The sequence below is a fragment of the Emydura macquarii genome, unplaced genomic scaffold (assembly GCF_026122565.2).
Source record: "Emydura macquarii macquarii isolate MOO-44397 ecotype Brisbane River unplaced genomic scaffold, CSIRO-AGI_Emac_v2 contig_318, whole genome shotgun sequence".
Classification (NCBI taxonomy): Eukaryota; Metazoa; Chordata; order Testudines; family Chelidae; genus Emydura; species Emydura macquarii.
The window spans coordinates 8,429,128-8,446,946 of NW_027130455.1; the positions used below are offsets into that span (position 1 = coordinate 8,429,128).

Genomic DNA, 17,819 nt, shown 5'->3' on the forward strand with positions numbered 1-17,819 from the left:
ATTAAACACCATTTTTTAATACAGAAAACCTTTCTTTACATTCCAGTAATGGGGGGGGGGGGGGGGGAGGCTTCATTCTCTGTCTCCAGGGGTTGGGTGGGAGCTTGCTGGGGTGGAGTACAGCAGAGGCTGCATCCTGGACAATCTAGCACAAGACCTTGTGGTAGCAGGGAAGGTGGAGGGCACCATAACCCTGGTTTCTGGAGCATTCTGGAGGGGCTGCAGCAGCACTGTGCCCTGCCTCTGCTCCTGAAGATCCACAAGACGCTGGAGCATATCTGACTGGTACCACAGGACTTTCAGAACCTCTGCCATGGTGCTGCGCACAGTCTCCTGCGTTTGTCTGTGACTATCCATGGCACTGTGGATGGTCTGGCTCAAGATCTGTCTCCACGTTCTTTGCTCTGTCTCTGATGTTGAGGTGCTCATGAGCTCAGAAAACATATCTTCTCTGTTTTTTCTTTTTTATTCCTAATCAGAGATAGTCTGTCAGCTGCATTTCTTAAGGGTGGGTCCACTGCATAGGTGTCTACAGAATGAAATAGAAACAACAGGGTACACATAGTTAGAAAACTGAGTACAGAGATAGAACTGTGAAAGTTTGAAAAAGGACTCAATGAAACATTGTTGCAAAAAGTTGCATTCAGAACATCTTGCAACAAATGTAACATCACATCATTAGATAGATACAATCTAAATTTGTTGCCATTTGCACAAAGTGGTCCATGAAACAATGTATCTAGGAAGCAAGGCTTGGATTGAAAACACTTTCAGCAGACACTCCTGGCTGTGCGCTGGGTAGAGAGGGGGGGGGGATGCAAGGCTTGGCTTTAAAAGAGTTTGAGCAGGCACTCAGGGCTTGCTGAGGGGGGAGGAGAAGCAAGGCTTGGATTTAAAGAAGTTTGAGCAGGCACTCTCAGCTTGTGCTGTGCTGGGGAGGGGTGGAAAGCAAGGTTTGGCTTTAAAAAAGTTCGAGCAGGCACTCGGGGCTTGCTGTGGGTGGGGTGGGGGAGAAACAAGGCTTGGATTTTAAGAAGTTTGAGCAGGCATTCGGGGCTTGCGCTGTGCCGGGGAGGGGGGAAGCAAGGCTTGGATTTAAAACACTGTATGGTGGTCTGGGAGAACAAGGCTTAAAACGCAGGAAGCCTCCCTTGATTGCAGAGAAAATCAAGGGAGGGATCACAGATTACATACGTAATATTTCCCATGTTATAACAACTGATGTTACACATAGCGTTTCTCAACACATACAGTAACTGAGACCTGGGTTATCACCCAGTACAGGCAACAAAATGCCTGAGATCCCTCTCGTGCCCCCCACCACACACTCAATGTACAGGGACACCAATGATAATAAGAAAGAAAACTCACCAGATGTACCTTCCACGGGATCATTTGTGCTGTCCTGTGTGCTGCTGGACTGCTCGGGGGTCAAGAATAACTCCTGTGTTTCTGGGAGCACATCTGGGCTTTGCAGTAGCCATGCTGAGAACAACGGGGGAAGTTCTCTCCACGTTGGTAACTACAGGAAATGAAGATTCAAATCTTCCTGGGGCTGCTTTGGGGGCGGGTACTGAAATGGGGCCTGATGGGATACACTCCGGAGGCCAATTGATGTGCATTAAGTCAGATTGAGTCCACACTTGCACTACTGCGCAGTAGCTAATGCGCTTCAGGTGCTAATCCTCTTGGCAGGGGTGGTCTTATTGCTGCGCATCAAAGTGCTCCTTAACATGCATTAACAACGCGCTAGTGTGGACGCAGTTATTATTAATGCATATTAAGGGACTTTAATGCGCAGTAAGCCGCTAGTGTAGACTAGGCCTTAGTGTCCCAGAAAACAATAGTACTGCTCCAGATCTTAGGACAACATATCCAGTGACAGAAGAGGGGAACAGCCAAGCCACATGTAACTGTGCAATAGTGAGATTAATCAAGATCAGCATTTAACAGAGCAAAGAGACGATATACCCAGTGCATGACTGTCAACACTGGAAATATTTTTCTAGAGACAGTTCTCCAGATAAACTGTGAGTCTGTATCCCAAGCTTTTCAGTGTATGCACACTCGCTTATCTTTCCATTTCTCCCTGGCAATTTGCATCAGAAACAGAAACAAAGCAACTGTCAGGTCAGACTCTTAATTGAAACTGATATTTAAAAAGAGAAGGGAGGGACAATTACCGCATTCTTATCAAGATACTTGAGTGCAGTTTTCTGAAAAGGAAAAACATAAAATGTAAGAATTTAAACATTTTTTAAAAATCTGCTTTTGAAGAATCTAGTGCAACTTAATTCTTACTGGCTATAGGAGCTAAATCATTCCTTATCTGGAATCTGCTTGTGTTTGTATTTCTTGAATCAAATCATATAAAAAGTGCAGTTGGAGATTTTAAATTGGAATTGGACAGTACCCTACAGCTTGATGCTAAGTCTGTGTAACAGGGTGCTTGGAAGGCCGGATGACCTAGCTTTGGTGTGCTTGTCTTTCAGCCGCATGCTTTCCCTAGCTGAGGTACTTCAGTCCTTAATGTGATGTGGTAGGGGGACCTGGGCCTTCCCCCTCCATTGGGTCCCAGCCCAGTGCCTTCTGTGAAGCAACCCATCAACCTCCTGGCAGAGAGAGTGTAAGTCCATTTTTCTGGGCTACTTCTTACCTCTGTTTTTTAGTTTTGGGGCATGTCCCCTATAGTCCAAACAGTTTGTAGGGATTGCCTCAAATAGTGCCTCTTGTGGATCTTGGGCAGCCTCCTGCCGTTGCATCAGCTTTCCAGGGTGGGGCAACTGTAAATTTGGTGGGGCCTAACTCCACAACGTCTCTAGAGTTCAGTCACCCAGTTCACTCAGATGCTGGGTGCTCCTCTGTCTCCTTGGCAGTCCTCCTTGGTGAGGGACACCGTGCTTCTTCCCCGGTGGCTGTCCCGGCTGTCTGACTCCTAATGACACTCCCCTCAGGTAGGCATACAGCTAGCTCTTGCCCCTTCACCAGTTAGTCCTGAATTGAGCCAGGTTCACTGCTTTTCTTTTCCCTCCAGGCCTGACATTGTGTGCAGATGTTGGGAGGCAGGAATAGCTGAGCTATAGGCTCCCTATAACTCTTTCCATGCTGGTGTGAGGTTTCTAAGCTTCATCACAGTCTGATTGTACCGAGATGCTCCAGGCAGGTGATGGACATAAAACATAGTTTTTAGGTGATGATTCCAACTATTATACACAGTTTGAAATATAGGGGAAAACGCTTAGCCTAATTGACTATATCTGTCTACTTGAGCTATTACAAAAGCTAGATTGTGGCAACCAATGAATCAGAAGCACATTTTGGGTCACCATTTGGTTCTCTATGGGGGATATGAGCAAGTGGGTAATATTTTTAAGTTTTTTGTATCAATCAACTGAGCTTTAAGTTCCAAAGAAAACAACATGGGCCAAAAATCTCCAGGCCATGCAAAGCAGGCTGTGGGATGGGTTATTTTTGCAATGTGGAAAGAGGAAAAAACACAAGGAAGACAATCCAGCCTAGAGAGTAACCAGTGTTGGTTAATTTAAAGTATTTCATCTCCTCTGTAGTGGGCCTGGGGCAGGGAAGGGCCACGTAAAGTGGGGGTGGGAGAAGCCACAGAGGAGTTAGAGTAACAAAAGTAAAATGAAAGAGAAGCAAGGGAAAGGCTCAGTACAGGAAGAATCAGTGTCGTTTAAAAACATAATACTTGACTTTCTCTCATGCCAAACCCTCCCTACCCTGTGTGGGGGGAAAACCCTGCTCCACATGGCTTCTCCTTACAGCGTAATTCATCACACCAGTGGGTCATGCAGTGGTTACATATGTGATAGAGGGGTTGCAGGACTGAAAAGTTTGGGAACCACTGCACTGGATTTGTGAAAGCTATCTGTATCAACAAAAATACTTGGCGGAACTATCACAGAGTAGCATGAATGCCATCGGTGCGAGATACTGAATTAGTGTACCACTGCCTTTTCAACATCCGTTCAAGAGAATACGGTCTGGTGCAGACAGCATATGGTGCTACAGTTACATTAAAGTGAATCAGATGTGTGCTTTTTTCCCTTTCAAAATGCCATTGAGTTATCTAGTTTAAATGTTAATGTCTTTAAAGAAAATCACTAAAAGGATTTAAGAAAAGCGACGTAATTTCTGGCACCCACAAAAAGGCTGTCAACTTGAATCTTCAAAAAACAAAATGTAATCAAGTTAAGAGACTAGAAAGCAAATGTGGAAAAAGCCTTATCACTGTTGCCTTCAGTTAGAATATTAGGCTCCATGCAGTCATTGCAACGGGATTTATAGTAACTGGAATCAAGTTGATAATGAAAAACTATTCAACCACTAGAGAAATAAGTGATCAAGAGTAGAATACAATGTTAGAAATAACCTGCACTACTACATGGTCTCCTAATTTCCTTCCCCCTCCGTTGCAAAATTGGCTGTTCTCTGGATCTATTTTGAGCAGCCTTAGTTCCTTGATAAAGGTCAGTTCCAGAGATTGTCATTAAGACATAGTCCCGGTATAGATAGATCTCCATTTCTTATAAATGGTGGTTATTTACTTGTTTTGCACAGACCAGTCCTGCATGGTGTTGAGTGCCCTTTATTCCTACTGAAGTCGGTGGGATTGGAGTCTTCAGTGCCTACCAGAATTAGGTCCTAGATTAGATCATGCTCCATGTACTCTTTTTGGTGATATCTGCCAAGGGAAGCATCTTACTCTGCCCTGGTCTACACTGACCTGGCGATTTGGCAGCAGTCGACGGGAGTTACGCAAGCTACTCAAAGTACTCCCATCGACTGCTGTGCTTCCCTTCTGCACTGTGTCTTCACTGCACTGCGCCGATGAGAATTGCGTTCCTGTCGATGCAGCGCTACACCACTTGAGGGGGTGGTTTACCAGCGGCAACTCTGGATCGCTTGAGCGGGTCTTCACTGACCATTCGATCGATCCAGATAGGTGGATCTGACGGCGGCGACTTTGCCGCCATCAGTATAGATATACCCTCTGATGGCAATAAATGTGACTAGGAACCCATGCTCCTGGTAATGATAGTGTTTGGATCCACAAAAACTTAGACGAGAAATAAAGATGAAATGTGTCCTATGATGCCAGCAGCAACAACACAAAAGCAGAGCGAGAATTGAGATTTTTGTTTAATTCCACATCCTTACTGTTTATGCAATAGCTGCAGTTACATAGGCAGCTCAAACTGGACAGGGCCCAGTAGGAACCATAAATGAGTATGTTGAAAGTTGGGCAGAGTATATTGGTAATTAAAGTCCTGATTTGGCAATACTCTCACTGAAATCAGTGAGGCACAGGGTTCAGTACCATATTGAATCAAGGTGTAAGTGTATGGATATGTATCTTTCTTTGACTGTATCACTATCTCCTATTTCTTTTTCAGTTTGTGTAGCATGTGTTCCTTTAAATTCAAAGCTTAAATGCAGGTTGTAGTGTTTAAAGTGAGGTTGGTGATGTTTGAACATGTCTTGTAAATGTAGTAAGTTCTTCTTTATATATTGATCAGAGTACATAAAATGTGACATGATATAAAGTTGAAGAGCCACTGAGTAACAAGTGTACTTGGTAGCTAAATAGCAAGACTCACAATTTGTCTCAGTTAATAGCCTTGTAATCTGCTACAGTTACTTTTTTACTTCAGACTTTGTTTTTGTGGAGAAACGTGTATTTCAGAGTGTGATCATTATGTTTAAACACATAGGACAGCATGATGATCTCATGGAATATAACATAGCATGCTGGAAGCTGTACTTCAATTAGAAAAAAAATTGAATGCTTCTGCACTGGAACTGAGTGTATTTCACTAGAACTTTGTTTTTTATAATGATCTTATCTGCATTCAATTGATTGCCATGAACTTTTATTTTTTCAAAGAAATTAAAAAGTTTAGATCAAACACATTTAAATTTAAAGATAGAAAGTAATTCTGTTTTTTTAAGAAAGTCATGGACTGAGAAATCAAATGGAATAATACAGCAGTTGTAATTTATCCATAAGGAGTTGCATTGTTCTCTGTTGATAGCAAGAAGAACACATATTCAACTTGTTTCAATTCAAATGTGAAATCTAGGTTGTATTTCTGACCATGATTTCTTCCAGCTTCCTATTTTCTTCATTACCTTTATTATAAATTGAAAATAATAAAAAAAATCAATCATAACTTCCCCTCTGTATCTCATTTTAAAGGACACGATCATTGTGTAGTAGGCTGTGGGAGCCATTTGATATTAGTGGCAGTGAAAGGGGCAGTATGCAATTTTCTTGTAGATGCCCTTTGAATCCTTACCTGCAGCATTTTTTTTTGTACTATATCAACTCTGGACTTCTCTAAGTAGTAACTGAATTACATTTGATTTGAATTGAATTATATTTGAATTGATTTTTAAGTGGTTTTGTGCTGTGAATACATTTGTTTTCCATTTAGTCCTGTGGGAGAGGGCTGGAAGCTAATCCGTGACCCAGCTGACCCAGCACTCTGATCACTTAGGCACCAGTCAGTTCCTTAGGAGAAGGCAGAATGGGGATGTGCAGCTAATTAGCTGATCAGTCTGGTAGGGCTGATGAACCAATTAGCCCATCAGCTGAGGGGTATAAGAAAAACATTGGAAGGAAGGGGGAGGAAAGGACCTGGGTTAGCTGAGGGGAATGTGTTCAGAGACCTCAAGGAAGGGAGACTCCCTGTTCCTCTCGGGGCTATGGGAAAGGCTAAATGTAGAGAAGCACTGTAAATAATTTGCTGTATGAGCTTGTATTGTGTTGGTGAAGGGAATGTAAATAAGTCACATGAAGCTGCTCCTTACTGGGCAGAGTCTGAGACATTTCTGGGGCATAAAAGGGCAGGGCTGGATCACATCCTCTTACAAGTCCCCATTGCACCCATTGTTTGTGATCTGAGCCACACTGGCAACAGAACTAAATTAAACTAGCCTTTCTCCTCCTGATTCCAATCAAACTCATTGTATAGGCTAGGTCCTCAGTGGGTGTAAATCACAATAGCATTCAGCTTTGCCAGTTTACAGCAAGTAAGTATCTGACCCACAATGCCTGTGATTTTTCTTATCCTTTTGTAACTTTTGTCAAATCTTTCTTTGGAAGATGAGTAAGGTGTCTACTTCTCTAACCTTTGCCGTTATTAGCTCACAGACATTGTAAGTGCTGCTATTCAGTCAAAGTGGTGCAAAACATTAGGAGCTTGAGGAATTTACCAAAATTACATTGTCCAAAGATGTTTCAATACTGCCAAGTTTTGCAGCTGTACTCTGAGAAATTCTTACAGCTGTTCTGCAAAATGTAGCAAAAATATGCTTGTTGAGTAATGTCTGCCCTATCTTTGGTACATGGCTTAAATATAAATTAAATTACTGTGTGTGCAGACCAGTTGGACTTCATTTTAAAATGAAAGCATCATTTGTCTTTACTGTGAAAATGTATTACCTATTTCCCTAGAAAGGTGACTTACTAGGTAGTTTGGTTTCTGCAATGATTAATTATTTAGAGATGAAACAATAGGTCACAATAAGATTACGAGTGTTACCTGTACTGTCTTGATCACTTTCTAGTAAAAATAACTTCCATTCTGACTATTCCAACTCATTCTGCATTTTCATCTGTACATACCTGCCCTAAACTATAGAGTGATGTTGCTTTGTGCCTTTAAACAGCTGTTGCTTTCTTCTAGAGATGACTACATTTCAGTAGTTGAAGTGATTCTTCCATTTTGTGTATATATAACATAAATTTGTGAAGAGCTTTGGGATCCTTTGGACTGATGGGTGTTATTAGTGTAATATTACTACTTATTATAAAAACCACGTAGCTTAAAATGGTCTTAGTCTTAGTGAGAACAGATAAAGTTCAATAGCATTTGAAAATGGTTGACTCAATGTTCTTGTTATGTACTCACTCTCTTTCTCCAGGTGCTCCCACTGGAAAATAGAATGAAAGAAACTCAACGTTTCACACAGGCACTGAACATTGGCATGGGAATTGTTATGACCTTGTACATCACTCTAGCCACTCTAGGGTACCTGCGCTTTGGGGATGAAATCAAAGGCAGTATAACTTTAAACCTGCCACAAGAAGTATGGTAGGTGGATATATATGATTTGAAATTCTTGCTCTAAATGAGTTTGAAAGATTAAATGTCATCTATGGGAATGGGGGGAGGAGGGGTTTACATTTCATATACATGAACTTTGTGGTATTTTATATCAGGATCTAAAATGGGTGACAGTGAAAAATGAATACTGTAGGGGAAAGGGAGTAGGAGGATTGAGAAGTCTGAGTTGTGACTGTATAGCGTAATTTTTATGAGGTGTTTGTTTATGCAGAAGCTGAGATATTTTATAGGGTAAATTTTCAAAACCAGATCTGCAAAATTGCAAGTCTGCTCTATCAGCTCCTGTTGATGTGAGTCAACAGGTATCTACATATTCAGTTACCAGTCTTGGAAAATCAAATTACATGTACACTTACATTTTTAGCACATGAAATCAATTTTTTTGTAGAGCTACCTTTTCCACACTCCTTTTGGAATGCAGAGGTGCATTATGTACCTGATTTAAAAGAACCATTACGTTTGTTCCAATGTATCCTTGTCAGCACTTAAGCACTGGCTATGTGGACTATCTAGTTAGATATTTCAAAATTCCATCGCCTCTTTTTATTTTCACATATGGATCCTTCCTTTTAAAATTCACGTAGGTTTCCATTTAAGGATGAACATTTTATCCAGAATTACATGGCTGCGTCAAGTTACACCTCAAATTAAAATGCTAAAATTTCACATGAATTATTTTACATCACAAGACTAGTTTAAGCACTGTAATTACATTATATGGTTCCATTTTGATATGCTCTGTATTCCTGTTTATACTTTTACGTTTCTGACGGCATTACTGTTTTCTAGCTTTCTCTTTTTCATTGAGTATCCATGACTTAGGCTATGTCTACACTGCTGTGGAAATTCAACTTTCCGCGGCCGATTTTTAGAAATCGCAGCAGAGTGTACACACTTTGCTGTTTGCACTGGTCTCTTGCGTTCACGCTGTCCAGCCTTAATTCGAATTAGAAAGCAGTGCAGTGTGGGTAGCTATCCCACAGTGCAACTAGCCACGGTGGCTGTTGGGACGAGTGTCTTCGTCCCAGGATGCAACGCTGCTTCGCCCATCCTTTCCCTCTCCTCCAAAACAAACAGGAAAAGGATTTTCATGCCGGTTTTTTTACTCCCCGTGATCGCCATTGCTGCAGAGACTTGGAGCCAGCTCAACTCTGCACTATAATTGTGAGCGTGACAAATACATCTCGGCTTATCATGGAGTACTTTAGAAATAGAGCAAGAAGGCGAAGCAGATACAACACCTATGCCACCGAGGCTGCCCTGCTCATGCCATCGAGCAGAACAATTCACAGTTGCTGCAGGCTGTAATGTGTCATCTGCAGTCCGTGGAGCGCAGGATCTGGTGCAGGGAAACAAGCACAAACTGGTGGGACCGCATCGTTATGCAGCTGTGGGATGATGATCAGTGGCTGCAAAACTTTCATATGCGAAAGGCAACTTTCCTCAACATGTGCTCGGAGCTGGTTGTAGAATGTGCCTTTGGGCATTTAAAGGGTAGATGGAGGAGTCTCCTCACTAGCTGGACATGAGTGAGAAGAACCTCCCTTCTATGATATCTGCTTGCTGTGTTCTTCATAATGCATGTGAAGCAAAGGGGGAAAGGTTCCCCCAGTATTCGGCTGTGGAGGCAGAAAGACTGGCTGCCAATTATGAGCAGCCAGATGCCAGCACTACGCTGAGAGCTAACCACGGAGCGCTTTGCATTAGGGAAGCTTTGAAAACCAGGTTCTGCAATGAGATGCAGGAGTGATTTCTGTTCCTGTAAGTTGTTTGCCTGTGATGATTCCTGCCCCCCTTTGATATCTGTGCCCGACAAATCCCTCCTGAACAAGATATGATTTAATAAAGAAACGTTTTGGAATGATGCAAAACTTTATTTTAACATTCAAGTCATGGGGGAAAGGGGTAGAGGGAGGGTTCATTCACTGTCTCCAGGGGTAGGGTGGTAGCTTGCTTGCCAGCAGTCAGCATGGCTGCTGCAGCTTTCTGCTCGCCTTCACCGGGGTGGAGGACAGAATGTACTGCATCCTGGACAATCTTCTCCGAGACCTATTAGGGGTGGGGGAGGGGGAGGGTGGCATAGCCCTCGGTTGCGGAGCATTAGGGAGGGGCTGCAGTGGGACTCTGTCCTGCCTCCGCTCTTCCTGAAGCTCCACAGGATGCCGGAGCATGTCTGACTGGTCCCGGAGGAGTCGCAGCATCTCCTGCGTGGTACTGCGATCATGCTCCTGCATTTGTATGTGACTCTCCGTGACGCTATCCATGTTCTGGGACAAGGTCAGCAACCTCGCTCTTTGCTCTGTGGCTGCTGAGGCGTTCATGAGCTCCGAAAACATGTCATCTCTGCTTTTTTTTTTTTTTTTTTCCTCTTTCTAATTTGAGACAGTTTGTCCGCAGCATTTCTTAAGGGTCAGTCCACTGCCGAGGTGTCTACACAATAAAAGAAAAACAACAAGGTAGCCACAGTTAGCATAGTGAAGAACATGATACAAATGTTACAATTTAGATAATGATCCCATTATACAATGTAGCAAATGATTTCCTCTCTGCTTATATTTCAAACCCTTGCAGAGAGGAACTGCGGACGGTGCGGCGGGGGGGAGGAGAGACTATGCTTAAAACACATGAAGCCATGATGCTGGCTACCTTGACTGCAGAGTAGAATCCTGCTGTGGAGGGAGGAACTAGGCAGCCCTCCCCTGAAAAGTTTTTGAGGCGAGGGATAACAGATTACATACATTAAATTTTCCATGTGATATCAATTGATGATAAATGTAGCATTTCTCATCACATAAAAAAGCTGATCTCTGGGTAATCACCCAGTACAGTCAACAAAACACCTGAGATCCCCTTCGTGCCCCCCCCCCCCTCCAACCCAATGTACAAGGACAGAAATGCTAATAAGAAAGAAAACTCACCAGATGTGCCTTCCCCTGGATCATTTGTGCTGTCCTGTGTGCTGCTGGACTGTTCAGGGGTCAGGAATAAGTCCTGAGTTTCTGGGAGAATGGACACCCCGCTCTCCTGCAGCCTGCTCTCCACAGCTTCCTCCTCCTCGTCCATGGAGTCCACTTATTTGATCATGGACTGTGACCTAGCAGAGGTATCAATGCTGTGGGGAGGCACCGTGGTGGGATCCCCACCTAGAATTGTGTGCAACTCATCATAGAACCTGCATGTTTTGGGAGAGAAGCCAGAGAGGCTGTTAGCTTCCCTGGCTTTCTGATACAACTGGCGTAGTTCCTTGATCTTCACTCTGCACTGTTGAGCATCTCTCTTGTGTCCCTTCTCCAGCATGCCCTTTGATATCTTCCCATAAATGTCCAGATTCCTTTTGCTGGCTCTGAGCTGAGCCAGAACTGACTTCTCGCCCCAAAGCCCAATGGTGTCTAAGACCTCTGGTCGACTCCATGTTGGAGCGTGTTTGGGCTTTGCAATAGCCATGTGGAGAACAGTGGCAAAGCTCTCTCCACACTGGCAGCAAGCACAGGAAATGAAAATTCAAATCTTTCTGGGGCTTAAGGGGAGGGGACTTTTCCTGCTAGTGTGACCACAGAGCAGCATAGTGCGACTGTTCAGAGCGGTCAAAATGGGGCATTGTGGGATACATTCTGGAGGTCAATTAATTTGATTTAAGTCCCGTTGTGTCTACATTGACACTATATCGATTTAACAAATTCAATTAGGTGCTACGCCACTTGCAGAGGTAGTCTTATTAAGTCGATTTTGCAGGCACCTTAATTTGAATTAACAGTGGTGCCAGTGTAGACGTAGGTGTAATTAAATTGAACTAAGGGAGTTTAATTCGACCTAAGTCACCAGTGTTAACCAGGCCTTAGCTTAGTTTTCCTCAGATGCTAGCTTGCACTTTTCCAAGCTGAATTTTAGTATGGTTTATGTGTACATTTAAACAGATTCCTTGTAAGAGATGCCAGAATTCTGTGTGTGTAGAAATTCTGCAAACTCTGAGAATATAGGATCTCCCTCTAAATTTGTGGTATGCCTAGCATATCTGCAGAATATAAATTGTACTGAATTTTGGCCATTTTGTGGCAAAGTTACGATCTAAATACACAGTAATTGCTAAATTGTTTGAATTTGTGTTACCATAATGCCTAGGAGCCCATTGTGCTAGGTGCTCTACGAACACAGAAGAAATAGACAGTTCCTGCCCCAAAGAGCTTACAATCTTAGTGCAAGACAAGAGATAACTAATGGATGCAGAGAAATGGGGGACCATACAAGGAAACGAATGAGACATAATCAGTCAGCATGATAGGCAATGGTCTCAGCATGCCAGCAACTTAAAGTATTTTTTGTAGATAAAGGGCAAAGGGTTTTGAAAGATAAGTTAATTTTTGAAAGTTTATGAGAAGCTTCTCCAAAACGTGAGGAACAACATGGGAGAAAGTTTTGTTGATGTCCATATCACTGTGCAATTATAGAAAATGTCACCGTCCCTGCTTAAATGTGTGCGCGCACACACACAAAGTTGTTGTCAAAAAATTCTCAGGGTCTGAAATCTTAAGTAATAAAATGTTAAACAATAAAAATTAAAAATAATTAAAAACAAAAATAGTGTTACCTGTTACTTTGAGGTGGTTTTTTTTATTTGAAGACTTTATGAAAGTAGTCAGTTTTGCTGAGGGACATGACCGTTTGTTGATTGAAACAATAATCCCAAGAGACATTTGTCAATGATCTCATTCATTTCAAAATCATACCAACTCCCGAAGCCCAACTGAATGGTAGATTAATTTAAGCACCCTTTTGTTCTATAAACCCATGTAATGTGGCATTCCCAGTCGATCTCATAAAAACTGTCTGCAAGGATATTCATTTGTAAAAAAAACCAGTGTCCTTTATATGCAAATAGATGGAAAATAAGAGAACTGGATAGATACATAGAAAGATGTTCATCCATCTTTGAGTAAATTATTATGGTCACAGAGTACTCCACATATACTGAAAGATGGAAAAAATAATCTAGTGCTGGAATTTGAGGACATGATTGTGATAATTTTGCAGCTAAAGAGATTGTTAATTGAAAGGGAGCATATGAATCAATTATTCAAACTCAAATATTGTTTAATGCACAAAGCAGAGTGAGAGTTCACACCTTGCTGAGGCATGCCAATGTCAGGGAACTCAAGGTGATACATCTGACTTGTCAGGTGTTCCTTCCCTACCTGGCTGGCAGGGTAGTCCAGATTCCAATTAACAATACCTCCGCGATGTTTTACATCAACAAGCAAGGCAGTGCTCAGTCTCAGCTTTATACTAAGAAGCTCTTTGCTTCTGCTGGAACAATGGACTGGCCTAAGCATCTGATAAGGCGATGCTCATTTGATTCAAGTGGAGGAAGCCAGGCCAGACATTGCCCATTTGAGGGAATGGCAGGGGAACCTGTTAAAATGAGACGCATTTTGGTTTCTGGAACTCTTTCTTGCATTCCATCTACAATTTCCTTAGAGCAGCAATGAACTGTGCTAGTGACTCTTCACTTCCATGATGTCACTGATGAAACCAATATCATTCTGCTATCATCGATTGAGTAGGAGAAACACGTTCTTTCATTGCTGTAGTAATTGTGGCATATATGACATTTCCGGGCATAGTTGGAGACAATAGGTCATGCATCAGTCCATATTTCTTCAGACCTATTACTTTCAGTAAGGTTGAAACTTGTCTACCTGGAATGGAATCGCAGGCTACAAATTGCTCAAAATGTTCTGAAATACACCATCCATGATTCACGGTTTTCCCTGAATTCATTAACATTGCCCACAAAAGTTGCCATTTTATTTGCCCCCTCCTGGATGACATCTCTTCCACAGGGAAACCTTTTTCTTTGGTCTTTCAGCTTTTCTCTTCAGGCTTCACTTTTTTTTTTAAACTGGGCTTTATCTCCTTCTGCTCATTATGTGCTTACACTGCAGAATCCCTCCTTTGTCTGTACTTGAGGTCTTTCTGCTGGCTGTAGACCGTCAGTGCAGGATACAGCAGTCTCTGTTCCTGGACAAGATGGCTACTTTCCCCCTGACTGCTCTGTCTTCAACAGCTCCAGTAACAATTACAGCCACCACCTCTTTTTGTTTTATTGTTATTTGCCTACTTCCTCTCTCTTGCTGGATGAGCAATGCTGCCTGTGCAGCAAAAGAAGCAGTCTGCCACCCTGTGTTTTTTAGGTGAACTTCTTTGTTTGCTTCCGTTTTTTGTTCTTGGTCAAGTAGCGGAAGCACTGAACCCTCACAGGATAGAAGTTCCTTGTTGCCAATGTTATATTTGGACCTAGAAGAAGGTTGAGACAAGGCTAGCTAAGTGGCAACAAACAGGAACAAACAGAATTGAGGCTCAGCACTTCCTATGAAGTGCCCAATCATTTAAAGAGGGTAGAACATGACAATACCCATCCATGTAGAGCCCCACTAGGAACAGATTCAATTATGGTTCCTCACTGAAAAGTACTTTTTGAGATCTGTCTGTTAGCCAGTTCTTAATCCATTTAACAACATGTGCTCCATTTCACTTGGAAGTATAATATATTAATCCAGTTCAGCTCCACCATTGCAGATATATCAACTAAAGGATATTTATTTGGAAAAAAATTCATTTTTCTTTATTCCTGCAGTTTGTTTTCCTTTCACCAGTGACACTCAAAGAAAGGAATCTGTGAATCTGAAAAATCTTGTGGCAGTTTGTTTGAAAGGTCAAGATAGTACAGGAGGACGCATCCGCCTAACAAATATAGCAACTTTGTAAGCAATGTATTTTTCTTTCCAGTTAATCGAGAACCTGTCATCTGCTGTTTAAAGGCTTTGAAAAGTAGGTACAGAGTGATATGATATAACTGGGGAAAAAAGACACGGCCACCAACTCGTTATTAATAAAAATGCAGAACATGTTGTAATCCAGCACTTCAATTTTTATGCATCATAATACATTTGTTTTTAGTGTTGCCAAGGAGAATAAAGTGCCCTAAAGTATGTTTTTGAAGGTCTGTTTCAGTACCAAGGCATGATATCAGAACAATGTTCCAATTTTTCTGGATTAAAGGGCAATGGTAGAGCAGGATAGTTTTTTTTATACAAAAGACAGCCATGGTATGAGTAGGATATTGAAAAGAAACGTATGCCTTTTTGTTGATCAATTTGCTATTGTCACAGGGTGTCATGGTTTAGGGGTGCGAATCCAGACCAACAAGAAATTTGTCACTGTCTGCCCCATAACCTTGAGCGCCCCATAATTCTTTGCTGTTGTAGCTCACAACCAGTGCTGCTCACAGTCAACCTGGAACTGTGGGACCTCTGTGACCCCTCTCCAGCATGCGCTGTCTCACACAATGCTCTGCCAGTGACATGCAGCAAAACTCCTCCAGGGGCTGTGATTACTCAGCCATCAGCATGTGGAGCTGTACACCTAGCTAAATTGCATGGATGCTCCCTCAGCCGTTCATGAATCATACAGCGGTACCAGTCAATAACCCCAGCCTTGCACCCCAGAAATGTACCATCTTACACTGCTCAAGGCTCCTTTGAACAATGCAAGCTCATTAATTAGTTTGCCGCTCTGACAAAAGGGTAATGGATGTGAAACTAGACGTTAACTGAGTTGAGATTCCCCAAGCACTTCAACCAAAAACACGCTGTTTTAGGTAAAATATAAAACAGATTTGTTAGCTACAGAAAGAGAGATTTTCAGTAATTATATGTAGCAGGCATAGAGATCAAAGTTGGTTACCTAAGAAATAAAAATAGAAATCAGTTTAAATTCTAATTGTAACAGACTAAGCAAGATTTGAATCACAGTCTCTCACCCTAATAGACGTTACAGGCAGTTCACAGTTCCCAATACTCAGACTGGGAACTGTGCTCCCTTTCAGCCTGGGACCAATCTGCCTAGTTCAAAGCCTTTGTCTTCTGGACAGTCTTCCAGGTGTTGAGATGGGTGGGAAAGAGGGCAAGTGGTGATGTCACTGTCTCTCTTTTATATTTTCTTCCAGCTGCTAGAAGGATCGTTGCTATGATGTGGGGGTTAGGCCACCCCCTTGCATACATGCCCTCTCTGAGAGAGTGGATTCTTCTTGATGGGACATCAACGCCGGTTTGGCCAGTGATAGTTGCTCCTTTGTCGTTACTGAAAGGCCAACTGTGGGCATCTCCCAACCTCCCAATGTATTTCAGTAACGCATATAGCAATACTCCATAACTTCACACACAATGATAGCACATACAGTCCACCAGGAAACTAATGTTTAACAGATCAAGATTTTTTTAAATACCTTACAAGACATACTTTGTACAAAACATATCATCATATGGTAAATATGGGGGTTCCAGGGTGCTATTTTGAGGTACAGTGTCACACAATCCCAACTGTGTAAGTTCACTGGAAGTCTTCAAAACCCCTGATCAATAGTCCTTTCAGTGTAATAAAAACAAAAATGAATCACGTTACACTTGGTCTACATTTCTTTCAACAAGAATTTTACCCAATAATATAGATTTTATTAACATGATTTTCCTGCTACCTTTTGCCAAAGGTAGAGTTTAAAACAATGGTATCCAACACTGGTCACCATTATTTTGATTTTATTAATAATGGAAGGTTTTTTTTTTTTAAAGTCTTACTCTATTTGAGGGATTAAAGGGATTTTATTTACAGGCAGTCTTAGGGATTTCAGAGGCAAATCTCAAAAGCCATATTAATTTGAACATTTACAGAAATTAGCAATAAGTCAAAAATGTCCATTTTCTGTTAAATGTAAACCAGAGGAAACACGCAAAACAGTATAGAAAAAAAAAGGAACAACTTTTTTCATTTTGAACTAGGGTGTTTAGGCCCTGTCCTAGGGTGGGATGGCCCTTTAAGGGATCCCACTTGTGATTAACTAGCTGTGTCCCAGGTGATGGGTTTCTTGCTAGGGATCAGGTGATAGCCTATAGGTTATTTGGTGCTTAGTTAAAATGCCAACCGTTAGCTCAGATGGAAGAGAGATCTGTGGGGAGCAGATAGGCTCCTATAGGAGAACCTGGGTCAGAGGAAAAAGTCCTTGGAAAAGGGCTAGGATGCAGGATCTGGTTTATCTGTTTAACTTAGGTTAGGCTGTTTTTGTTTTTAGAAATAAACCCATACATGGAGCAAGGGACTTGCATTCTGCTGCTTTGATGTCCTGGCAGGTGTGTTGGTGTATTGGTTTACAGATCTCAACCCAGCAAAGTTCGTAAGCAAGTGCTAATTTTAACTATGTGAGCAGTCCCATTTATTTAAGGGCTTTGATATATCAGGGCCTTTAGAATTTGAGGCTCTTTCCCCCAATAAAATGTAATGTTATTAGCTCAGGTCAGATTTTGGGGGCTAAAACTTTAGGACTATCTAACACACACATTAGAACTTTGACTTTTGAAATTTGACTTTATGAAGACGGACCAGTTTTGCAGCTTTTCTGCTGAGTTTAGCAGCAATTCTTTAGGTCTTCAATGTTGCTGATATGCAGAGTGGAATCAAAGGGTTTATTTTGCTGTTTTTAATTAGTTTTCTTAATTTTCTGTTTTTAATCATGTGACCATGTTTAGATATATAGAATGTCTCAGTAATTAATGTTTACAGCCTCTAAGGTACAGTACCCAGTTTTCAATTTTGTTTTGTTAACCAAATTTAAGTTGTAGA

At 41.9% G+C, this 17,819-nt stretch overlaps 1 protein-coding gene and 1 pseudogene across 1 annotated transcript in view; one reads left to right on the top strand and one right to left on the bottom strand.

Moving 5' to 3' along the window:
* The window catches only part of SLC36A4 (solute carrier family 36 member 4), a 253,134-nt gene that overhangs the window by 72,688 nt on the left and 162,627 nt on the right, over positions 1-17,819 (top strand). The window contains exon 9 of the mRNA XM_067568348.1: positions 7,948-8,117. Within this exon, the coding sequence (XP_067424449.1) occupies positions 7,948-8,117 (170 nt within the window). The remainder of the gene's footprint in view (positions 1-7,947; positions 8,118-17,819) is intronic.
* LOC137167078 (uncharacterized) lies at positions 10,115-11,594 on the bottom strand (annotated as a pseudogene).